Source organism: Capra hircus, chromosome 26 (assembly GCF_001704415.2).
Source record: "Capra hircus breed San Clemente chromosome 26, ASM170441v1, whole genome shotgun sequence".
Classification (NCBI taxonomy): domain Eukaryota; kingdom Metazoa; phylum Chordata; class Mammalia; order Artiodactyla; family Bovidae; genus Capra; species Capra hircus.
Genome location: NC_030833.1, coordinates 27,731,581 through 27,755,371, shown reverse-complemented (window position 1 = coordinate 27,755,371; position 23,791 = coordinate 27,731,581). Strand labels below are relative to the sequence as shown.

At 48.4% G+C, this 23,791-nt stretch overlaps 1 protein-coding gene across 2 annotated transcripts in view; it reads left to right on the top strand.

Annotated features, from left to right (window-relative positions):
- PDCD11 (programmed cell death 11) overlaps positions 1-23,163 on the top strand; it is a 42,459-nt gene extending 19,296 nt beyond the window's left edge. The window contains exons 17-36 of one of the 2 annotated variants that reach the window (XM_018041384.1): positions 548-767; positions 1,571-1,720; positions 2,141-2,256; positions 3,936-4,477; positions 5,425-5,487; positions 10,634-10,742; positions 12,234-12,323; positions 12,503-12,608; positions 13,034-13,211; positions 15,237-15,293; positions 16,077-16,199; positions 16,750-16,872; positions 17,217-17,517; positions 17,722-17,838; positions 19,378-19,527; positions 19,742-19,989; positions 20,670-20,838; positions 21,321-21,474; positions 21,970-22,135; positions 22,833-23,163. In XM_018041384.1, the coding sequence (XP_017896873.1) occupies positions 548-767; positions 1,571-1,720; positions 2,141-2,256; positions 3,936-4,477; positions 5,425-5,487; positions 10,634-10,742; positions 12,234-12,323; positions 12,503-12,608; positions 13,034-13,211; positions 15,237-15,293; positions 16,077-16,199; positions 16,750-16,872; positions 17,217-17,517; positions 17,722-17,838; positions 19,378-19,527; positions 19,742-19,989; positions 20,670-20,838; positions 21,321-21,474; positions 21,970-22,135; positions 22,833-23,001 (3,351 nt within the window). In that variant the 3' untranslated portion in view covers positions 23,002-23,163. Of the gene's footprint in view, positions 1-547; positions 768-1,570; positions 1,721-2,140; positions 2,257-3,935; positions 4,478-5,424; positions 5,488-10,633; positions 10,743-12,233; positions 12,324-12,502; positions 12,609-13,033; positions 13,212-15,236; positions 15,294-16,076; positions 16,200-16,749; positions 16,873-17,216; positions 17,518-17,721; positions 17,839-19,377; positions 19,528-19,738; positions 19,990-20,669; positions 20,839-21,320; positions 21,475-21,969; positions 22,136-22,832 lie in introns of both variants that reach the window. The other variant, XM_018041383.1, reaches the window with a different exon arrangement.

Below are 23,791 nucleotides of genomic sequence, written 5' to 3'. Positions count from 1 at the left end.
CTATAGCATTGGGAAGGTCATTGGATGGCCAGCAGTTGCAACTGGAGAGGATCCTAGAGATCCCATAGGATCACTTAGGTTACTGCATACACCGAGACCCAGAGGGCGAGGGATTCTTATCAAAGCCCGTGTAGGATGGTGGAGAGCAAAGAGCTCATCGCTTGTTCCTGCCACAGATGTTTCATAAATCTCTTGTCCCTTCCCTCAGTGTGTTTCCCTCATGTCTTGCCTGGGAAGGTCTCATTTGTATCTCCTGCCAAAATAATTTTAAAGATGGGAGCAGAGGGGAGGGCCCCAGAAGCATGCATAGTGAGGGGCAGAGAGTTGCTCTGGGCCTTCTTAGCTGGGTGGCCTTAGAAGGCTGAGTTGGCAGCCAGGGTGCCTTCTGTGTTTTTATGGAAGGGGAATACAGCTGTATTCAGAACTGGAGGTACTTTGTTGAGGTACACCTACTGCCTCACACACTTCTTTCTGGGTGTTTCAAGGGGGTTGTTCTAATAGAGGCTTCCTTTCCTTTCTTTGTTTTGTGCATGATTCTTCCCTTTAGATCTTGAGTGACAAGTTTGTGACCTCCACAAGTGACCACTTTGTCGAGGGGCAGACGGTGGTTGCGAAGGTGACCAACGTGGACGAGGAGAAGCAGCGGATGCTGCTGTCGCTGCGGCTGTCGGACTGCACCCTGGGGGACCTGGCCACAACCAGCCTCCTCCTCCTGAGCCAGTGCCTGGAGGAGCGGCAGGGCGTCCGGAGCCTCATGAGCAACCGAGGTGGGGGCAATAGGGCAGACAATGAGGGCCAGGGTGGAGCGTGTGCAGCCTCCATTAGGCCTGTCTGATCCAATGAGTTGTTTGGCTCCCCTGATATTTAAAAAAACAACGCTAAACTTTAAAAAATGGGAGTAGGACCTCTGAAAAGTGCACAGATCTGTTAGGGTATTGCTCAGTAAGTGTTTATAAAGTGAATGCCCCTGTTTAACTGCCGCCCAGATTCCAGTGAAAGATTGTCGCTATTAGGCCAGGAGTCGCCGTGCTTCCTCCCAGCCCAGAATCCAGACTCCCCTGAGTTCTGTAGCCTCAGGTTTGCGTTTGTGTGAGTCCATTCACCCCTTCACTTTCTGTTCCTTTATTCATCACGTGTGTGAGTGATAAAATGGAACCAGGGACCTGCTGGAGGACTTAGTGGGGGTTATTAGTCTGCTCCTCCTAAGTGTTGAACATTGTGTAGAATTGTTGGAACCCCAGTGGGATTTGGGAATAAGAAGCTTGAGAGGGTAGTTTTTAAACAGAAAGGATGAAAATTCCAAAGCCAAGACAAAGCATGTGTTCTTGACATTCATTGGCTATCTCCATGAATTATGGCCAGGAGGGATTCGCAGGGGGCATAGGTCCCTGCCTGTGATGGGAGTGTTCATGGACGTCAGACATTTTTACCAAGAGCGGTTTTACCTTCAAGGTGTTTGCAGTGCAGAGCGTTGGAAATGTCCTCCATATGGCAGCATATTTCCAAAAGGAAAAGAATGGTGAGTGTTGTTTCATCTTGTTAATCCCTGTTTCCTTTGGATTTCTGTCAGACTCTGTGTTGATCCAGACTTTGGCTGAGATGACCCCAGGGATGGCCCTTGACCTGGAGGTGCAGGAGGTGTTGGAAGACGGTTCTGTGCTGTTCAGTGAGGGCCCCGTGCCTGGCTTGGTCCTGAGAGCCAGCAAGTATCATCGGGCAGGTGAGTGCATCTCTCTCACCTTTCTTGGTTGATAGGGGAACCCTTTGCCCGTTGCTGCCTCTGCTGGGTACAGAATTTCTAAATACATAGGCTAGATGAGCTGATTCAATAGAAGTTTTTGGCGTGCTTATCTTGTATAAATGCAAATGAAGACAGCAGCAGTACTAAAGAAGGTTTAGGTATGAGTCCTTTTATTGTTGTATTTGGGTGAATCTGTTTATCAGGTTGTATGAATTGACACACTTGAATTATGGGAACTCAACCCTAGGCTTCCTTAACCCGTATAGACCCAGGACATAGGTCCTCTTCTGTTGTGCGCCTAAGGGCTGCAGGGTGGTTGGGGAGATGCTGTCTTCTTCCCCCGTCCCCCGCTTCAGGAGGGTGATCACAGCTTCCTGTGTGTGGTTCTGCACTCTGCAGGGCAGGAGCTGGAACCTGGGCAGAAAAAGAAGGCTGTAATCTTAAACGTTGATATGTTGAAGTTGGAAGTACATGTTTCCCTCTGCCACGATTTGGTGAATAGAAAAGCTAAAAAGGTAAGCTTGTTGATTGTGGACTTCATTCCCATGATTTCAGCGGCACTACACACCTCTGCAACCCCACACGCTCTGCAGATGCTTGTACACAGGGTAGCTATGTGCCTGGATTTGTTTGGGTCATTCCCAGGTATACCTGTTGTTCTGGTGTGCTTTTGTTTTTGTTTTTGTTTTTGTTTTTTTGACCAAGCTGTGTGGCTTGCTGGATCTTGGTTCCCTGACCAGGAATTGAACCTAGGCCCTGGCAGTGACATCACCAGGTCACAACCATGGGACAGCCGGGAATTGCCCTGGTGTGCTCGTTAGTAGCAGTGACTTTCACTCTAGTTCAGGCGGATGAATCACATGGTCACCCTGATGAGGGCCAAGCTGGTGTCATAGAGGAGAGCAGCAGGCAGATGGTGACTATAGGGCTCTGACCGATTGAGGAGTCCCTGCAGAGGAGTGGAAACCACTGTCTGCTTGTTGCCATGTGAGAGCGTCTGGGTTAGTGTTGCTAAGGCATTGAATTTTAAGAGAAGGCAGAATTTATTTTTTTTTTTGAAATAGGTGTGGGAAATGTTAGAAACTCTTTTTTAAACATCATGTGAACCAAACAGAACATGTCTGTGGGTAGTCTGACTCCAGGCTGTTCATCTCCACAAATAAAGAATAGCTTTATTCTGCACAGGCAAAGAATAGCTTCAAGAAAGCTCTCAAAATGAGTGGTATTTTCTCTCCAGATGACACATATATTTCATCATTTTCTGAAGTACTTATTAAGCTCCTCATTGCATAAGGTATGTTTCAGAGGATTATATAGATGTAATCCTTAACCTTTAGTTGCTTCTAATTTTGAGACTTTGAGACAAAAAGAGAAATAGCAAACAGTATTAACCCCTCACTAAGCTTTCTAACAGGGTTTCCCGGGTGGCACTAGTGGTAAAGACCCTCCCTGCCAATGCAGGAGATGTAAGAGACCCAGGTTCAATCCCTGGGTTGGGAAGATCCCTTGGAGGAGGGCACAGCAACCTTTTTCAGCATTCTTGCCTGGAGCATCCTCATGGACAGAGGAGCCTGGTGGGCTACTGTCATAGGGTTGCAAAGAGTCGGACATAACTGAAGCAACTTAGTATGCATGCATACAAGCTTTCTAGTAGGCCCCATTTCCATTTTATCGTCTGAGTGAAGCTGGCACTGCTGTAAAGGCGTGAGCACAGAGTGGATGATGGGGAAGGATAGGCTACATCCTCATACACAGTAAGCTGTCGATAATGACTCCTGTTGGCTGAGTGAAAGCACTGGATGGAGAGCTGCAGGACTAGGAGAGCGGGGACCACAGTGTTGTGTTAAAGCTGGAGCACCGTTAGCGGCCACCCAGCTGTACACCAGAGTCACCTGTAAAGTTCTGCTTTCACCAGTTGTAGGATAGGACTGGGAATCTGAATTCAAAACAGAAGCTAACTCCAGGTGATCCTGAGTGTGATCCTGAGTGTGTTCTTTGAATGTGATCATGTCGACAGCCTCAGAATACAGGAGGGGAAATTGGGTCCTGGGAGTGGAGGCTGGTTTATTCCAGCTCACGTGAGCCTTGGGTCCCCGGGACTCAGTGGGCTTCCTCAGTCCCACCCTGCCCAGTGGGTGAGGAATGTGTCCTTGTGCTCTGTAAGAAGCAGGGATGGTGGTTTTCTGTTTTCCAGCTAAAGAAAGGCAGTGACCTCCGGGCCATTGTGCAGCACTTGGAGGAGTCCTTTGCCGTCGCCTCCTTGGTAGAAACTGGCCACCTCGCAGCTTTCTCCCTGACCTCTCACCTGAATGACACCTTCCGCTTTGACTCAGAGAAATTGCAGGTGGGGCAAGGTGTCTCCCTAACCCTCCAGACCACAGAACCAGGAGTGACCGGTCTCCTTTTAGCCGTTGAGGGGCCAGCTGCTAAGAGGACCATGAGACAGACCCGGAAGGACTCAGAGACAGTCGACGAGGATGAGGAAGTGGATCCAGCTCTGGTCATAGGGACTGTAAAGAAGCACACCCTGTCCATTGGGGACATGGTCACGGGGACTGTCAAGTCCATTAAGCCTACCCATGTGGTTGTGACCCTGGAAGATGGCATCATTGGCTGCATCCATGCCTCCCACATTCTAGATGATGTTCCAGTGGGCACATCTCCTACTGCCAAGCTGAAAGTTGGGAAGAAAGTCACTGCCCGAGTGATTGGCGGGAGAGACATGAAGACCTTCAAGTATGGAAGCTTAGGGCGAGGGGCTGGCTCTTTTTTTTTTAGCTTTGTTTTTGTTTATGCAGAGGGTCTGGCTTTGAGGAGAGCTTGCTGTAATTGTGGGAGAAGGGATGGAACTGGGGCAGGTTCAAAAATTGTGCATATGTCACATTTTCTTTTTAGTTCACCAAAATAGTCACCAAAGAGTCCCTTTGTCTCTTTTTATTTTTTTAATGGTTTATAAGGTAGTGGTTAAGAGCATTCATTTAAAGTCAGGTCTGGGTTGAATTCCAGATTTGCCACTCAAATTACATGACCATGAGTTAAACAGTTCCTTAGCTCTCTCAGTTTTATTTTCCTAATTTGTAAAGTGAGAGTGATAATAGTGACTACCCTGTAGGGCCATTGCAGTGACTGGGAAAAGAACACCTAGCGTGGAGTGTGCCTGCTGGGTTGTCTGACACATAGTTATTGCTCAGGATATATCAGCAGGTACTATAATCCACTCTCCAGCACATACCTTAATTGTATTCATTTACTTTAACTCAAGTCACAGTATGTTATTGCTGCAGAAGTCTTTGCTATAAGAAAACCAAAAGAAGAATTCTAAGTCTAGCCAATAATTTGCATATTAATTTCAGTACCTGTGGGAACTTCAATAAGTCATTTATTCTCTCTAGACCTCAATTTCCTTCTTTTTAGAATGGAAGAGTTGGAGTATATTATCTGTAAGGAAAATGCATTTCAGGGTTTAATATGATAATCCCAAAAGATCAGATGAGCTAATTTCTGAACATTGACTCAAACGTTGAGAATGGAAACCCTCAAGCCTGATGTTACCAGGGGGTGGTGTGGCAGTGGAATGGGTGGTTTTTTTAAGCTCGGTTGAGTGGGAAGTTAGAAATTCTGATCTCCAGATTATAGTGTGACAGAGAATAGGAGAATTGATTTGACTTTATTTCTTTTTCCAGGTTTCTCCCAATAAGTCATCCCAGATTTATTCGAACCATCCCAGAGCTGAGTGTTCGGCCAAGGTGAGGGGAACTCCAGTGGTTCCATAGAAAGAGCGTGGGCTTTGGAGTCAGGAACCTGAATTCGTAGTCTTAATTCAGCCAGCATTGTGACTTATTTTGCCTCTCTGTCCAGGTTGTCTTTTTTTTCTTCGGAAGAGATATTTGTCTGGTTTCTCAGTATAGCTAAATTAGAGAGATTAGATGAAAATCAATGTGAAAGATGTATTCAGAGTTTAAGTATCAATTTAAAGGCTGATTGCAAGTCTGTTGATGTTTGACAAAAAAACATTTTTGCTCTCAACCTAGTATTCTCAGTTCAGTTCAGTCACTTAGTCGTGTCCAACTCTTTGCGACCCCATGGACTGCAGCATGCCAGGCTTCACTGTCCGTCATCAGCTCCCAGAGGTTACTCAAAAACTCATGTCCATTGAGTTGGTGATGCTATCCAACCATCTCATCCTCTGTTGTCCCCTTCTCCTCCAGCTTTCAATCATTCCCAGCATTAGGGTCTTTACAAATGAGTCAGTTCTTCACATCATGTGGCCAAAGTATTGGAATTACAGCTTCAACATCAGTCCTTCCAATGAGTATTCAGAACTGATTTCCTTTAGAGTGGACTGGTTTGATCTTGCAGTCCAAGGGACCCTCAAGAATCTTCTCCAACGCCATAGTTCAAAAGCATCAATTCTTTGGTGCTCAGCTTTCTTTATAGTCCAATTCTCACATCCATATATGACTACTGGAAAAACCATAGCCTTGACTAGATGGACCTTTGTTGGCAAAGTAATGTCTCTGCTTTTTAATATGCTGTCTAGGTTGGTCATAGCTTTTCTTCCAAGGACCAAGCGTCTTTTAATTTCATGGCTGCAGTCACCATCTGCAGTGATTTTGGAGCCCCAAAAAAGTCTGTCACTGTTTCCTCATTTATTTGCCATGGAGTGATGGGCCCAGATGCCATGATCTTAGTTTTCTGTATGTTGAGGGTTTTTTTTGAATGTTGAGTTTTAAGCCAACTTTTTCACTCTCACTTTCAAGAGTCTCTTTAGTTCTTTGCTTTCTGCCATAAGGGTGATCGTCTGCATATCTGAGATTATTGATATTTCTTCTGGCAATCTTGATTCCAGTTTATGCTTCATCCAGTCCAGCATTTCTCATGATGTACTCTACATATAGGTTAAATAAGCAGGGTGACAGTATACAGCCTTGATGTACTCCTTTCCTGATTTGGAACCAGTCAGTTCCATGTCCAGTTCTAACTGTTGCTTCTTGACCTCCATACAGATTTCTCAGGAGGCAGATAATGTGGTCTGGTATTCTCATCTCTTTTAAGAATTTTCCACAGTTTGTTGTGACCCACACAGTCAAAGGCTTTGGCGTAGTCAATAAAGCAGAAGCCGATGTGTTTCTGGAATTCTCTTGCTTTTTTTGATGATCCAACGGATGTTGGCAATTTGATCTCTGGTTCCTCTGCCTTTTCTAAAACCAGCTTGAATCTGGAATTTCATGGTTCATGTACTGTTGAAGCCTGGCGTGGAGAATTTTGACCATTACTTTGCTAGTGTGTGAGATGAGTACAATTGTGTGGTAGTTTGAGCATTCTTTGGCATTGCCTTTCTTTGGGGTTAGAATGAAAACTGACCTTTTCCAGTCCTGTGGCCACTGCTGAGTTTTCCAAATTTGCTTGCATATGGAGTGCAGCACTTTCACAGTATCATCTTTTAGGATTTGAAATAGCTCAACTGGAATTGCATCACCTCCACTAGCTTTGTTCATAGTGATGCTTCCTAAGGCCCACTTGACTTCACATTCCAGTATATTTGGCTCTAGGTGAGTGATCATACCATCATGGTTATCTGGGTCATGAAGATCTTTTATAGTTCTATGTATTCTTGCCACCTCTTCTTAATATCTTCTGATTCTGTTAGGTCCATACCATTTCTATCCTTTAATGTACTCATCTTTGCATGAAATGTTCCCTTGGTATCTCTGATTTTCTTGAAGAGATCTGTAGTCTTTCCCATTCTATTGTTTTCCTCTATTTCTTTGCATTGATCACTGAGGAAGGCTTTCTTATCTCTCCTTGCTATTTGGAACCCTGCATTTAAATGGGTGTATCTTTTCTCCTTTGCCTTTCGCTTCTCTTCTTTTCACTGCTATTTGTAAGGCCTCCTCAGACAACCTGTTTTCCTTTTTGCATTTCTTTTTCTTGGGGATGGTCTTGATCACTGCCTGCTGTATAATGTCATGAACCTCCGACCATAGTTCTTCAGGTACTCTTATCAGCTCTAATCCCTTGAATCTGTTTGAACCTAGTATTCTAGAACATACACCATGTAGCCAAGAATACTTGTTCTTTGAGTGTGGACTACTGCTTGGTGACTGAAAATTTTAGGTCATACTCTAGTGGATTATGCAAAGGGATGTTCCACAAGGGATTCTGAGTGAACTAGTAGAACTAGTAGTAGACGAGTAGAACTGGTAGTTCTTTGTAGTGGTGGATCCAATTTATCTGGGGTCATTCTTTCAGAGAATCTTAAGCATGTTAAGCATGTGGGCCTGTCTGCTTCTGCTTCCCACATTAAAAAAACAAACAAACAAAAAAACCCCAGCCTCTTGGAACTGAATAGGCCATCCATGAATGAAGCTGTTGCTGCTACTGCTAAGTCACGTCAGTCGTGTCCGACTCTGTGCGACCCCATAGACAGCAGCCCACCAGGCTCCGCCGTCCCTGGGATTCTCCAGGCAAGAACACTGGAGTGGGTTGCCATTTCCTTCTCTAATGCATGAAAGTGAAAAGTGAAAGGGAAGTCGCTCAGTCATGTCCTCTCTCAGCTACCCCATGGACTGCAGCCCACCAGGTTCCTCCGTCCGTGGGAGTTTCCAGGCAAGAGTACTGGAATGGGTCGCCAGTGCCTTCTCCAGTGCTTCTGCAGAGTCAGGCCCCCATCCATCCAGGCTGTAAGTCCTATGTGCCTAGGGTGTTACGCAAGGACAGGACAACTTAAACAACTTCCTGAGGTTAAGGTTTGATCAGCATCCCAAAGGGATTAGAACAGAAGTGGAATAGTTCTGCGAGGGCTTGTGTCTGAGATAGGGAAATACGTCTGAACCCTGAGCACCAGATGCTGATAATGCTGTGGCAGTGTGGGTCAAGCCAGGAAATGAGTGCATTCCATTGAGGAGATGGGGGATGGAGAGTTACAATAACAGACAGACAGATGGACAGGTAAAACTCTAGCACATCTTTCACCTCCTCTGTGCACCTGTGTTGTATTGTTAATTATTTTATTTTAATCAATGCCTCTGAGAAGCATAGTATAAACATAATGGTATAACTGCTGTGTTTCTCAAATGCTTTTGTTTAAAATCATGTATCTTGAAGTCAGGAGAGAAAACATTTGTTTATTCTGTGGTGTTGACTAACTTGACAAAATGCCACCATGTTTTCATTCCCACTTAGATATGGAGATCTCCTGCACAAAGAGAATGTCCTATATCTTGGAGCAGAGTTCAGGGTGGGTGAGGGTCTCTCAAACTAGATGAGCTGTTTCCTGATTAATTAATTACTCATTTGGAGGGGCTGCAGTTAGGAGAGCAGACGGTTCAGGAATCTTTATGTGTGTCTTTGGAATTCCTGCTAGTCGCTGAATTTTCTCTTGGCATTAAAGCAGTTATGGCTGCCCTTTTTTTTTTTTTTTGAGAGAAAGGTAAAGTAAAATAATTTGGGAAAAAGAAAAAAGGTAACACATACTTGTAATGTGTGTTTGTGGTTTATTTAAAAAAATTTTTTTTCTAGCTTTGTGCCTCTGAGGCCTGTCTCAGCTTGCAAATGGCTGTCTCCTCCCTATGCCTTCGTATGGGCTTTTCTTTGTATTTATCTGTGTTCTAATCTTTTTTCAAATTTTTTTTATTGTGATGAAAACACAATGTAAATTTACCCTCTTACCATGTTGTTAGCTATATGCACAATTGTTGTAAACAGATCTCTAAACCTTTTCATCTTGCATTAACTAAAACTCTGTACCCATTCATTTCCTGCTCACCTCCCAGCCTCTTGCAACCATTATTCTACTTTGTGTCTCTGAGTTTGGGTTTGATGTCTTTAGATGCCTCATATAAGGGGAGTCATGCATAGTCCTTCTGTGACTGGTTTATTTCACTTAGTACCACGTTCTCAAAGTTCATAGGATATCTGTATTTCCGCTTTACTTGTATATGGGTTTCCTGCGGTTTTTTATTCACCAGTACTTGGCTATTATATGTTATAGTTTTACCAGTGTTACTTGTACCATTTATTGACGAGTTCTGTTTTGTTTTAGAGATTTGAATGGGTAAGCTGGGCTGGGTTGGAACAATGGGAGCTCTGTGCTTCCTTTGAAGTGATTTGTAGACTGATAATTTTCAGACCACATCTCCTCGTTGCTTTTCTGCATAGACAAAGAGAATCAAGAAAGTGATAATGCCAAGGTAGTACTCTTGCCTGGAAAATCCCATGGACGGAGGAGCCTGGAAGGCTGCAGTCCATGGGGTCACTGAGGGTCAGACATGACTAGCGACTTCACTTTCACTTTTCACTTTGATGCATTGGAGAAGGAAATGGCAAACCACTCCAGTGTTCTTGCCTGGAGAATCCCAGGGACGGGGGAGCCTGGTGGGCTGCCGTCTATGGGGTCGCACAGAGTCGGACACGACTGAAGTGACTTAGCAGCAGCAGCAGCAACAGCAGCAGCATGGGACAGAGCCCTGAATTTTTGAGTCAGAAGCTCTGACTTGAGTTCCTGGGTCTGTAGCATAAAATGAGTTTAATAGTATCTTTCCTGTTTGAATCAGACACGAGAGTGTTGTCACATTCATTTGTGAAAGCAGTTCTGCAAACAGTAAAGCAGTAACTCAAGCACTGAAATAAGTAAAGTAATTTCATTTTATTGTTGGCTACCTTCTTTGTAGTTTGTTCATACCTAGGTGAGTGAGTTGGAAAGGATTAACTTTCATGCAGGTATTGTGAATATTCATTCCCCTTTGTGGACAGAAATGGAGGTGTGCGTGGTTGGTGTGTATGTGTTAGGGGAGTCCAGTAAAATTAATCCGAGGCCAGTTGGGGGAGATGGTCTCAAGCTAGGAGCTTATAGAGATTGGTTTACTCTTTCCATTGCCTTTCTGCGAACAGTGAGCTGAAGGAGGATGGCCATACTGCTCTCAACACTCACTCTGTAAGCCCCTTGGAGAAGATTAAACAGTATCAGGCTGGTCAGACTGTGACTTGCTTCTTGAAGAAGGTGAGAAGTGCATGCCCTACAATGCAGTGCTGTCTTTCTTATAGAAGAAAGGGGGGAGGAACTGGCAGTGACCACTTGCACTAGGCTTTGATTCTGTGCTTGCTGCCTTGCTGATGTGTGGGAGACAGTGAAGCCCTCTGCTCCTAGAAAACATCTGGTCTATTCAAGGAGCTAAATTTATGGCTTCCAAACAGCAAGCAACTCACAGTTCTACGTGTTTGTAGATTTCTTGTACAAAATAGACAGAAAAATACATCATAAAGTATTGGATTTTAGATTTTTGCCTTTCATAAAGTTCAGGAACTGTGTAAAACAATATGTAAACTGGGTGTCAGATTATGTGTTCAAACCCTAAGTAGAATAGTAGTTGAGTAAAGGGAAGAGATCAGTGAGAACTATACTGGTTAGAATATATCAGAGAGAAGGTCAAGGTCTGTCTGGACTTGACCTTGAGGGGTAACTCCTCTTCAGTGTTGCCGGAGTCTTCCTGCATGAGCATCTGTCTTATTATGTCCATGATGCTTGATACCTTTAGTTACTTTTTGTCTATAGATATTCATAAACCCTAGATGCCTTAGAGTAATATTTAAGGTTCTTCAGAGGGAATTCCCTGGTGGTCCAGTGCTTAGGACTTTTCACTTCCACTGCCAGGGGTATGGGTTTGATCCCTGGTTGGGGGCTAAGATCCATAAGTCACACAGTGTGGCCAAAAAAAAGGACTCTTTATAATCTGACCTCATGAATCTGGAGTACCGGTCATGCTGAAAACCTCCTTTTCCCCCCTTCTTTATTTCTACACTGGGGTACTGTCTGTTCCCATTGCCTATAATTCAAGGTCTAGCACAGATAACCTTCCCTTCTTCCTAGTTCTCCTATAGAGTCTGTAGCATATTATACTCCTGTGTGTTGCTTTCTGCTCTAGTCATTTGCATATTCATTCAACTTACTTTTTGCAGACAGTAATCTCTTTGAAGGCAGGGCCTGGCTGTTATCACTGTCATGCTGTGTGTAGTGGCTGCTTGATAAATGCTTTTTGAGTTGACCTGAAAATTGGGGTGTATATTTAGGGTAGAGCACTGTATCAGTAGAAAAATCTAAACTGATTTAGAAATGAGATGTTAGTCCCTGAAGGCTGTTAACTCACTGTGCGCAACTGAGCTTGGAGGAGGCTGTGAGGTTGGTATTGGTTCTACTGCTTGAGGACGTTCTCTCTGAGGCCTTTTCTGCCTCCTGATCAGCTGAGGCACCAGGAAGGATGTGTGTTCTGCTGGGCTGGTGGAGGCTCTGAGCTAGACTTGAGTAAAGCCTGTGAGAAGTGGAGGGTGGGCAGGGGGATTGGGCCGTGGGGGTGAGTTCCAGTTACTTGGGAAAATGTAGGAGTAGGGCCCTTTCAGTGTGATTTTAGGAGTGTCTGCTTTAGTGAAAGGAAAAGATGAGATGCTTGTATCTGCCCTATTCCATTTCTTCTCTTGTTTTTTTTTTCCCTCCTAGTACAACATGGTTAAGAAATGGCTCGAGGTGGAGATTGCTCCAGACGTCCGAGGGAGAATTCCCTTGTTGCTTACTTCTCTTAGCTTCAAGGTTAGTGTACCTGAGATGCTTGGAGAGGAAACCCCAGCTCCCTGAGCTCGAGTTAATCCTTGGTGTGTGCTCACAGTGGGGACAGGGATCCGTCCCATAGGGGATACTTACCGTACTGTGGTTTTAGATAAATGACAGGCCTTTCTTCAAACATCAAAGGAAATTTTTTATCCTTCTAGGTTCTGAAACATCCAGATAAGAAGTTCCAGATTGGCCAGGCCCTGAAGGCCACCGTGGTTGGCCCAGCAGATTCCTCCAAGGCCTTCTTGTCTCTTTCACTCATAGGTGTGGTGATGAAATGGGACCTGGTCAAGGAAGGGAGGGGGTGGAAAGGGTTGGGAGAAGGTCTTAGTCATCGCCCAGGTTGAGGGATGCCATGGATGTCAGCATCCTCAGGAATTCTACTGCAGAGGCTGTGTCCTTGGAACAGCTTTTCTCTTGGAGCTTTGCTCTGTGGCCTGTGTCTGAGACACACCTTTACCTACAGTTGTTTTTCTTAGGTCTCCCGGAAAAGGTTGTCCAGCACTCGGCCTTGGCATCCTTGACCACGTGGTACAGTGGTCTGGGTCTGTGTGATCATTCTGGTCCACTCATTCTAAACACCCTGAGCCCAGACACCTTCACCTCCCGCCAGCCTCTGGTTGGCTACTGTCTCAGCTTCTTTCTTGGCTCACTTCTTCTTCCCTGCATCTGGTTCATTGTCCTGCCAGGTCCTCACAAGCTCAAGAAGGGGGAAGTGGCCATGGGCCGTGTGGTGAAGGTGACACCCAAGGAGGGGCTGACCGTCTCCTTCCCCTTCGGGAGGGTTGGAAGAGTCAGCATGTTTCATGTGAGTGACTCCTACTCGGAGACGCGCCTGGAAGACTTCACCCCACAGCAGATTGTCAGGTAGGCTGGACTCTTTAACTTTTTCCCACTATCTGTGGGATTGGTGGGGATTTTGGGGGTTTTGATTTTTTTTTTAATTACAGGTGTGTGGTTTTGTACCGGAAAAAAAAAATAGTATATAAAGTGGAAACTGAACATTGCTGTTGCTCCTCTGTTTCTCCATCACTTTTGCTTCGATTTCTTTCAAGACTCTAATATATGTAGTTACAATTTTCCCTTATGTAATAGTAGAATTTAATTTTCTATACTGTTCTGCAGCTTGCTTTTTCTTAATAGCAGTGACTCATGCACTTTTTCTTTACTATGCTAGTATTTCAAAACCTTCCTTGTTCTTTACCTTACTTTTATCATTTTTTTTTGAGTTGCATTATGTGTTTTTTTTAAATCACAGTTTATATAAATAATTCTGTTGATGGACAGTAATGTTGAAGTGAGTATATTTGCACCTATGTTTGGATACTAGTGCAAGTATGTGTGTGAAATAAATTTCTAGAAGTAAAATTGATGGGTTAAATAATGTTACATATCTTGCCAAAGTGTCTTCCAAAAGGACTGTGCTAAATTTTATCTCTATTAACAGTTAATGTGTCTGTTCATTTTTCACACTTCTGTCAACACTGGGCATTTTTTTCTGTGTGGCATGTGGGATCTTATTTCCTCAACTAGGGATCAAAACCATGTTCCCTGCATTGTGAGTGCAGACTTTTAACCACTGGACCACCAGGAAAGTCTCGAGACTGGGACTTAATTTTATCTAACACTGGATATTCTTAATTTTTAATCTTTGCCACTGAATAGGCCCAGGTTGATCTCTTAATTTAATCTGAATTTCTCTTACTGGTCATTGTTCATGGTTATTGGCTGTTTACATTTGTTCTATGCTTTGCTTGGTCAAGTTGCTTTATTAACTATTTTGGATGCACAGAAATGAACCTGCCTCAGAGTTTTGAAACTGTTCCTTAGCCTGAATAAACTAGCATTGCAGAGGCATATTTCAGCTTGGTACAATACATACTTTTCTGACAGTCACACACAATTATTCAGCAATGGAGCAGGCACCTTCTGGAGGCTGAGACTGGAAAGCAGTAATTGCTTTTTCCCATCTCGAGTGTTCCAGCCACCAGCACCTGCCTTCATTCTCAGCCACTTGCCAGAGCTCAACAGCACAAAAATGCCCAGGGCCTAGGAGAAGAAGAATGTCACAGAGAAATCCAGAATCATCTCTTTTCTTTAGGCTTACAAAATACGGATGTGATTTTTTTATTTTTAGCAAAATATTTTTTTTTAATAACCTTATAGTTAAGCATATGAGTAGTGTTCAGTTGTAGTTCCTTGACTCTCAAATGTGGATGATAAGTTAACTCCCCAAAGGCAGACAATCCCTTCAGGTCCTTCCCTGCATTAAGGGCCGTGATGCCCTGGTGGGAAACACAGATGCTGTTGTGGGAGGATTTGGGCTGTATTGTTGCTGAGACCCTTCCTCCTTGTAAGATTCTCTACCCTGTGACTTTGGGCTATTACTTGCCATTTTCTGTGATGTGAATATGGAAGTCCCCTAGCAAGAGTAAACCCTACTTTCCCCCTGAAGCCTTCCCCTCTTAGGTCTCATTTGGGGGGCCGCCTCTGAACTGTGAATCTGCAGTGGTCCTGGGCCGTCCCTGCCACGGTTCCTTGGGTGAGTCTTTCCACGAGATCAAACCCTCCCAACCCCCGACATGGGGCAGGTCTCATCTCCTGTGTGTTCCCCACGTGGCTCTGCATGCCTTCCAGAGAGCTTGCGTGTCCTCTGGTTTCCTCCTGCCAGCACCGTTCTTGGGTGAGAAGAGCAGGTAGCGCTGCTTTTATTTGATGGACTGAGGCCCAGAGAAGAGCCTTGTCCCGAGTCCCTCAGCAGGTGGTCAGCAGGACAAAGAGCAGAGCCCTCACTCTCGCCTGTTGCTCAGCCTTGTGAGAGGAAGCCGAGGCCCTCTCCCGTTTCCCAAGGTGCTGGGGTCTGCATTGCCTTCTCCTTTGCTCCCGTTCTAGGTGTTACGTCCTGTCCGCTGCAAGCCCTGTATTGACTTTGTCGCTGAGATCATCCAGGTGAGTGTCTGTGTCATCGGGACAAGAATCGGGGAAGAACCTCCCAGAGGACTGAGGAGAGGCTGCGTGGATCTGACAGGGCTTTGGGCCTCCCAGCTTGCCTCACTGCTCACCTCCTTTATGCCCGGCCCTGTTTTTATCCAGAAAAGCTGAGGACATTCTAACTGTAGAAGAACCTGTCTGCTCAGGCTCTTGTTTCCCAGGGAAAGGTGCAGACATCCAGAGTGGGGCTTGGGCTTACCTGTTGGTGGTCCTGGTGAAGGGAGGTGATGTAGCCCCCAGAGTTACACAGCAGGGGCGAGTGCCGTCAAGTGGATTGGCCTGAAGTCATGGTTTGAAGTGGACATTTATGAGGCTTGACCATCTTCTCCTTGTTACTATTACCGCTGTCCGGAGCTGACAGGACTTCAGGAGAAGGTGGGGCTGGGCTCTGCAGGTGATGGCCTACTGACAGGTCCAGAGTCACCTTCTTACAAAGAGTTGTTACCTCAGGAGGTCTTCCCAGGTAGTGCAATGGTGAAGAATCCTCCCGCCAGTGAGGGAGATGCAGGAGGTGTGGGCCTGATCCCTGGGTGGGGAAGATGCCCTGGAGCAGGAAATGGCAAGCAGCTCCAATATTCCTGTCTGGGAAATTCCATGGACAGAGGAGCCTGGCGGGCTACAGTCCATGGGCTGGCAGAGTCTGACATGACTGAGTGACTGAGTGCATTATCATGGGGGAGTCAGGGGTGAGGGTGGGCAGAGGGCTTAGAGGTATGTGTATAAGCCTTTTTATTCCTTTAGGACGAACCCAGAGACGAAAAGCAAAATAACAGATCCAGAGATTAACTCCATCAAGGACCTTGAGGAAGGGCAGCTCTTGAGGGGCTTCGTCAAGTCCGTCCAGCCATCCGGCGTGCTCGTAGGGTGAGTGAGGCGGAGCCTGGGGACGTGGACCAGCCCCGTGTCCTCCAGGAGCCTGTCCTGGTTGGCCCCCGCTGCTCCCTCAGTCACTGCCTCTGAAGGAATGTGAAGGGAGGAGACTGAGTTCCCACAGTGTTTTAAATTCCAGGTCTTTTCATACTTTTTAAAAAGTTGTAAATTATTCTTCTGTTTGGTGTTTTGGACAAAGAATGTGGCATGTCACGATTCGCGAGCGTTCCGCGAGCTGCCAGCGCCAGTCGCTGCAGCCTCCCTGCTGTCACTATGTTTTCTTATTTCCTTCTGTCCTTCTAGCAGCCTTTGAGTTGTGTGTTGTGATGCTCTGATATGGGGTGAAAAATACCTTTCTATTATATCTTCCTTATGCTAGATGTTTTTTCCAGTCTACAAAGCCCTCTTTATTTAGTTGAATGCCAAGAACCGTCTGTTGTAAATCCTTGTCCCGCTTGGGTCTCTGGGAGGGCGCGGGCTCTAGCTTGGCTGGGACTCCGTTGCCATGTTTACGACCACGGGACGCTTGTCTCTCTCCCGTCAGCCTTGGCCCCTCAGTTACGGGTTTGGCCCAACACCCGCACGTCTCCCAGCACAACCAGTCCAAGAACGCTCCTTATGACAGACACCTCCCTGAGGGGAAGCTGCTCACAGCCAAGGTCCTACGGTGGGTGCCTTCTGTCTCTCTTACCCCTTTCTCTGGGAACTCTGGGAGGAGATTGAGAGCTAAACTTTAAACATCATGGCCTAGGTAATGGTAAATGTGGTCCATGAACTCCCTTTGATTGTCACCTTCTGCCTCAGCTCCTGAAAGCAGGTGTGTACTTTTCTTTGCACAGCACCTGTAGTTGAGGCTGGAGGAAGGGGCAGCACAGCCACGCTCTGTATTTTTCTGAGTGTCGTACAATGTGTGGGTCATTCCTAAGATGACTGAATGGATTCCAGGGCAGGTTGGGGCAGGACCCACTGTACTGTGTTGTCCTCGTCATCCACTCTGTCGTCCTGTCGTAGCCTGAACCATCAGGAGAGCCTGGTAGAGCTGTCACTCCTCCCCGATGCCACTGGAAAGCAGGACGCGCGTTCTGCCCCCTTGAGACAGCCACCTCCAAAGCGAGAGGGGAGGGAAACGGAGGCAGTGGAGAGAAACCACGAAGGAAAAGCAAAGGAGAAGCAGCAGCAGAAACAGAAAGAGAAGAGAACTGGCAAGGGGCAGGAGGGGGCACAGCCACCCAGCAAGGATAAGAAAGAGCCCCAGAAGCCCCAGGCAAAGAAGCTGGGCAAGCGGCCGCACCCCGAGTCCAGCAGTGAGCAGGTAGGGCCCCTGGGAAGATGGCCTCCCCTCACGTGGAAGGCGAGCCTTTCAGAAGCTACCAGCAGCTGCCTCGCCGCAGCCTCTTGGACTGAGAGCAGCTGAGTTTGTGTAGGGCACTGGGTGCTGCTGGGAGGGCCGGGATCAAGTACCCCCTGGGCCGTGAAGAGAAGCGAGTCTCAGCATCGTCCCTGCCTGTCATCCCAGGAAATCGGGAGCAAGAAGCAGAAGAAAGCTGTCCTGCCCGAGGAGGACGACAGTGGTGTGGAAGTGTATTACCGAGAAGGAGAAGAAGAGGCAGAAGAGATGAGCATGTTGCCCAAGGTGAGGGGCAGCGGGGTTGCGGAGGAGGGCTCCCCCGGGAGCAGAGTCCCTGGTCTCCTGCCTAAGGACTGGGCTGTCATCAGCACCCCTTTCTTGTCCTCATTTTCTGTAAAATAGGGAAAGGTGGCGAGGCTAGTTTCCTCAGTTGGCCATAAGGTCCTAATGACAGGGCCCCTGCTTAACTGTTGAATAGGCTTAAAAGTCAATTCTAATCCACATTTATTCAGTTCAGTTCAGTCGCTCAGTCGTGTCTGACTCTTTGTGACCCCGTGAATCGCAGCACGCCAGGCCTCTCTGTCCATCACCAAATCCCGAAGTTCACCCAGACTCATGTGCATCGAGTCGGTGATGCCATCCAGCCATCTCATCCTCTGTTGTCCCCTTCTCCTCCTGCCCCCAATCCCTCCCAGCATCAGGGTCTTTTCCAATGAGTCAATTCTTCGCATGAGGTGGCCAAAGTTCTTCCAATGAACACCCAGGACTAATCTCCTTTAGGATGGACTGGTTGGATCTCCTTGCAGTCCAAGGGACTCTCAAGAGTCTTCTCCAACACCACAGTTCAAAAGCATCAATTCTTCGGCACTCAGCTTTCTTCACAGTCCAACTCTCACATCCATACATGACCACAGGAAAAACCATAGCCTTGACTAGATGGACCTTTGTTGGCAAAGTAATATCTCTGCTTTTTAATATGTTGTCTAGGTTGGCCATAACTTTCCTTCCAAGGAGTAAGCGTCTTTTAATTTCATGGCTGCAGTCACCATCTGCAGTGATTTTGGAGCATAAAAAAATAAAGTCTGACACCGTTTCTACTGTTTCCCCATCTATTTCCCATGAAGTGATGGGACCAGATGCCATGATCTTTGTTTTCTGAATGTTGAGCTTTAAGCCAACTTTTTCACTCTCCTCTTTCACTTTCATCAAGAGGCTTTTTAGTTCCTCTTCACTTTCTGCCATAAGGGTGGTGTCATCTGCATATCTCAGGTTATTGATATTTCTTCCGGCAATCTTGATTCCAGCTTGTGCTTCCTCCAGTCCAGTGTTTCTCATGACGTACTCTGCATATAAGCTAAATAAGCAGGGTGACAATATACAGCCTTGACGTACTCCTTTTCCTATTTGGAACCAGTCTGTAAGTGGAGCTAAATTAAATTAGTCAGGTGGTGGGAGAGCCAGCAAAGAAAGAAAGGCTTTTTCAGCCTGTCTGAGACTGTGTCTCCTTGTGAGAAATGAAGACAACCCCGAGGACCAGTGTGGAAGGGCTTCCCTGCCTCCCTCAGAGCGTTTGGCACACCTTTGTCCTACATTAATGAGTGTATGCATATATAGCTTTTTAAAAAATTATTACTTAAATTTTATTGTTTACAAAGAAAGCTTTTCGTCACTCCTGTAAGTTTCCCCAGTGGACCAGGGTGTAGCCTGGTCTAGACCTCTAGGTTTCTGGGCATGGTGGGAGCCCCTCCTCCTCCAGTGGGAAGGGGCTGGGGAGCAGGGGCCGCTGGGCCCAGTGCTGGCCTCACGCGTGCCTTTGATCCTCAGGAGAAGCTGACCAGGCCCGCAGAAGCGCCCCGGCTGCAGCTATCTTCCGGCTTCGTTTGGGACGTGGGTCTGGACACCCTGACCCCAGCCTTGCCACCTCACGGAGAGAGCTCGGACAGTGAGGAGGACGAGAAGCCAGAGCAAGCCACGGTGCCGTATCTTCCAGGGCATCACCTCTTTCACAGGGACCCTCGGGCTCCCATGCTCTGCCCTAAGCTTGGTGTCTCTTTGGGCAGGCGGGGCTGTCCCAGGCGGGGAGTGATTGCCAAGCCATGGACTGCCCTGCCGGCTCCTGGCTTCCACTGCAGACCTCTCTGGGTCTGAGGAGCAGACAACTCACCTGCTGCTCTGCTTTCCACAGCAGAAGAAGAAAAGCAAGAAGGAGAGGGAGCTGGAGAAGCAGAAGGCGGAGAAGGAGCTGTCCCGCCTCGAGGAGGCGCTGATGGATCCTGGGCGACAGCCGGAGTCGGCCGAGGACTTCGACCGACTGGTGCTGAGCTCGCCCAGCAGCTCCCTCCTGTGGCTGCAGTACATGGCCTTCCACCTGCAGGCCACGGAGATCGAGAAGGCCCGGGCCGTGGCCGAGAGGGCGCTCAAGACCATCTCCTTCAGGTCCCGGCCCCACCGTCCTGCTTTGGGCCCCATCTTTCCTCAGGGAGGGCCGTGTCTCCTCCGCAGGCCGGCGGCAGTTGGGGCAACTGCCACCAGGGCCCATGGCTTCACAGGCTCTCTCTCAGAGACGGCCCGGCCTGACATAGATCTGCTTCTTTATATTTCATGGTCCTCTTCACTGAGAGAGCTAGGGTCACATTTCCATGAGTCCCTACACTTCAGGTGCCTCACTTGGAGAAAAGTAGAAGAGGAAAACTTGCCTCTCCGCATACCTGGGTGAAAATCCTGGTGTGGCCGTCTTCCAGGCCGAGGCTCTAGCAGGCTTCCCAAAAGCTAGTGAGGAGGGATGGTGTTCCTTTGCATCGTTATCTTGGCTTGAGGGGAGATTCAGACCACAGGTTCTGCCGTGTCCAGCCCAGCCCTCAGGCCAGTTTGAGATTGGTAGATTTCCTTCCCACGAATGGAGGTAGAAGCTAGGGGAGCCTCAGACCCCGCAGCCATGGATGGGGGTTCCTGCTCCCACGTGAGCTGCAGTGGGGCGCTCAGTGCCGGCTTGTGGGGGTGGGGACTGAGGACATGGGTGGAGCCTGGGGAGGGGACATAGTCCCAGCCCCTTAGTTGGGAGTGGGGGCTCATGGGGCTGAGAGGATGGACTCATGTGCTGACTGTTCTCCCTCCAGAGAGGAGCAGGAAAAGCTGAACGTGTGGGTGGCCCTGCTGAACCTAGAAAACATGTATGGCTCCCAGGAGTCTCTGACCAAGGTCTTCGAGCGGGCCGTGCAGTACAATGAGCCTCTCAAGGTCTTTCTCCACCTGGCTGACATTTACACCAAGTCAGAGAAATTCCAGGTAGGGGTCTGCGCCAGGCAGCCGGCTTCCAGAGGGGCCTCAGCCTCTCCTGGAAGTCCCTGAGGCAGCGGGGACGTCTCGGGGAGGGGGGAAACCCCTGCCTCTGGGCCCAGTCCTGCCCCAGGCTTGCTCATCTTCAGGTGGGAGAAGCCGTTTCCCCCACCGTTGAGCCACCAACAGAGTTGCACAGATATGAGGTGATGTGGCCCAGTCGCCCCTTTCCGTCTCTCCTCGCCCTCATTGTGCTCACGCTGTCTCTAGTCTCGACGACCTCACGGCATGGGATTATGAGGGAGACTCCTCGGCACGTGCTCTCCTCATCCTGGGCACCTGCCCTTTCCCGTCGCATATGTGGATCGGGGCCTGGACACTGAGGGAGCCCCTGAGCCCAGGGCTAGCTTCCCACGAGCGTAGCCATCTGTCTCTGCCGTTGCCCCCTCTGCTCTCACCTGCTCTCTCAGCTTACATCATTCTTCCCACAGGAAGCTGGCGAACTCTACAACCGGATGCTGAAGCGTTTCAGGCAGGAGAAAGCTGTCTGGGTCAAATACGGCGCCTTCCTTCTGCGGAGGGGAAAGGCGGAGGCCAGCCACCATGTGATGCAGCGAGCCCTCGAGTGCTTGCCTAAGAAAGAGCGTGAGTGCTCGTTCCTTCCTCCCACCCAGATCCTGAGCCCAGTAGGCTCCCTGAGTCTGGGCAGGGGCGTGGGGGTCTTCTCGTCCAAGGGCTGCTTTAGGGAGGCCTTCTGGAGGGTGCTAGCTTGCTCTCTGTTGATGATATACTCGTGAAGATGTGCTCATGTTTCATTTTAAATGCTAAACTCCAGAGGTTGAGGAACAAAAAAGGATTAGCATCAGTTCTTTTGCTTGTGCCTGCCTGCCCCACAGCCTACCTCCCATCCCCCATCCACCTTCCGGGCCCAGAGAGTAGAATGTCTGCCGTTTGGGAGTCATGGAGCAGTGCCCATCGGTGTATTTAGCCCTCAGCCCGGCCCTGCATCCCTCTTGTCATCACCTGGGTCTCAGGACCCAAGGGCAGGGAATCAGGCATCGGACTCTGTGCCCGTAGAGTCACGTGTTGTGATGAGGGCGTCTCTCTGCTTTCTGTGTCTGAGCCGTCCTCTCCCTGCAGACGTGGATGTGATTGCCAAGTTTGCGCAGCTTGAGTTCCAACTAGGGGATGCAGAACGCGCCAGAGCCATTTTTGAGAGCACACTGAGCATCTACCCAAAGCGCACAGATGTCTGGTCGGTTTACATCGACATGATCATCAAGCACGGCAGCCAGAAGGAAGCCCGGTGAGCGGGGAGGGTGGGCTGGGCCTCATTCCCTGTGGCGGGGTGGGGGGCGGGCATCGACCACTCAGGAGTTTTAGCCCTGCAGCAGCTCCCAGCACCCCAGTCCTCTTACTCTGCCTGGAAAAATGGCTTTGACATGACACAGCAGGTTCTGTGGCATTCACATTTCCGATTTCTTTTTCTACCTCGGGGGCCAGCCACCGGTCTGGCTGGAACCTCGGCTGAGAGGTAGGCTGGCCCCAGGCCTGGGAGTCAGGAGACTGGGTTTTCCTCATAATTAATGCTGAGCCTGGCTCTCATTGTAGAGTGTTCACAGGCATGATCTCACCTGTCACCACCAGCATCCCCCCAAGACAGGGAGGATTGGAGATGGCTGGACTGAGGTCCAGAAAGACTTGGTGCCCGCCCACGCCTCTCAGTGAGCTTTAAGCAGAGCTGTCCTCGCAGATCCACACCTCGCTGGCTGTCCCGTCCCATTAGTTCTGTCCTGATTCCCTGTGTGCCTTCAGGGCACTCGGCCCTGTAACATCTCAGTCTGCTCCTCTGGAAAGCAAGGCTGGACGTGACAGTTTATAATGGGAATAAAAATAAAGGTAGAAGTGGGAGTGCTCCAGAGCCTGAGAGCAGCGAGTGAAGGTCAGCCAGGAATCACGTGGCCAGGGGCCAAGAGGCAAACGCCATCTGCTCTCCCTCCCAGGGACATCTTCGAGCGGGTCATTCACCTGAGCCTGGCCCCCAAGCGAATGAAATTCTTCTTCAAGCGCTACCTGGACTACGAGAAGCAGCACGGCTCGGAGAAGGACGTGCAGGCTGTCAAGGCGAAGGCCCTGGAGTACGTGGAGGCTAAGAGCGCCATGGTGGACTAGGGGCCGGCTGGCTCCAGGACACTGCGACAGCCTGCCCGACCCTCAGGCGCCTGCGCCGTTGAGAAACTGTGTTGCCTGAGGACTCTATTTAAGTGCTGCCTTTTCTGCAGCATCCTTGGGGTAATCCCGTCAAGATAATAAATAATTTGAGATTTCTTATAATTCCTTTTTGCTTGTCTTAAGAACCAATTTGTTTCATCTTTTTCCTTTTCTGGGGCTGCTCAGTGGTTGCAGGCAGCAGGCTTCTGGGTCCCCAGGGAACCTGAGAGTCTCCTTCTTGGGAGGTCCCTGGGAGCAGGAATGGAGGGCCAACTCCCCACAACCCTGGAGTCAGGATCCCACTGTGGCCCTGGCGGGCTCTTGGTCCAGCAGGGGGTGTGAGTGGGGTGATCAGCAGGGTCCTGGGAGCAGGCTACACCCTTCTAGATTACGGCATCTCTGGACCTTGCCTCTGCCTCAGCTCCGTGGTACCTTGTGCCCCTTGGTGGAGGCTGTGAGGCTTGGGCAGGAGGAGAGGCAGAGCCCAGAAGGGAAATTCAGGGACCTGAGTGCCTGAGAGGAAGGTGACAGGTATCAGCTCAAACCAGCTGGTGATGTCTCCTCCGGGGGCCAGTGGGGCCAGATTACCCAGCCTCTCTGAACTGGGTGCCTTGTTTGTGAAATGGGGTTAAACAATCCTGCTTGAAGGATTTTATGGACTGAGTGAGAGCATGTATATTATGTGCTGCCACAGGGCCTGGCATGTGCCTGCTCAGTGAGGACCTAGATTGACGTGCTGTGTGACCTTGGG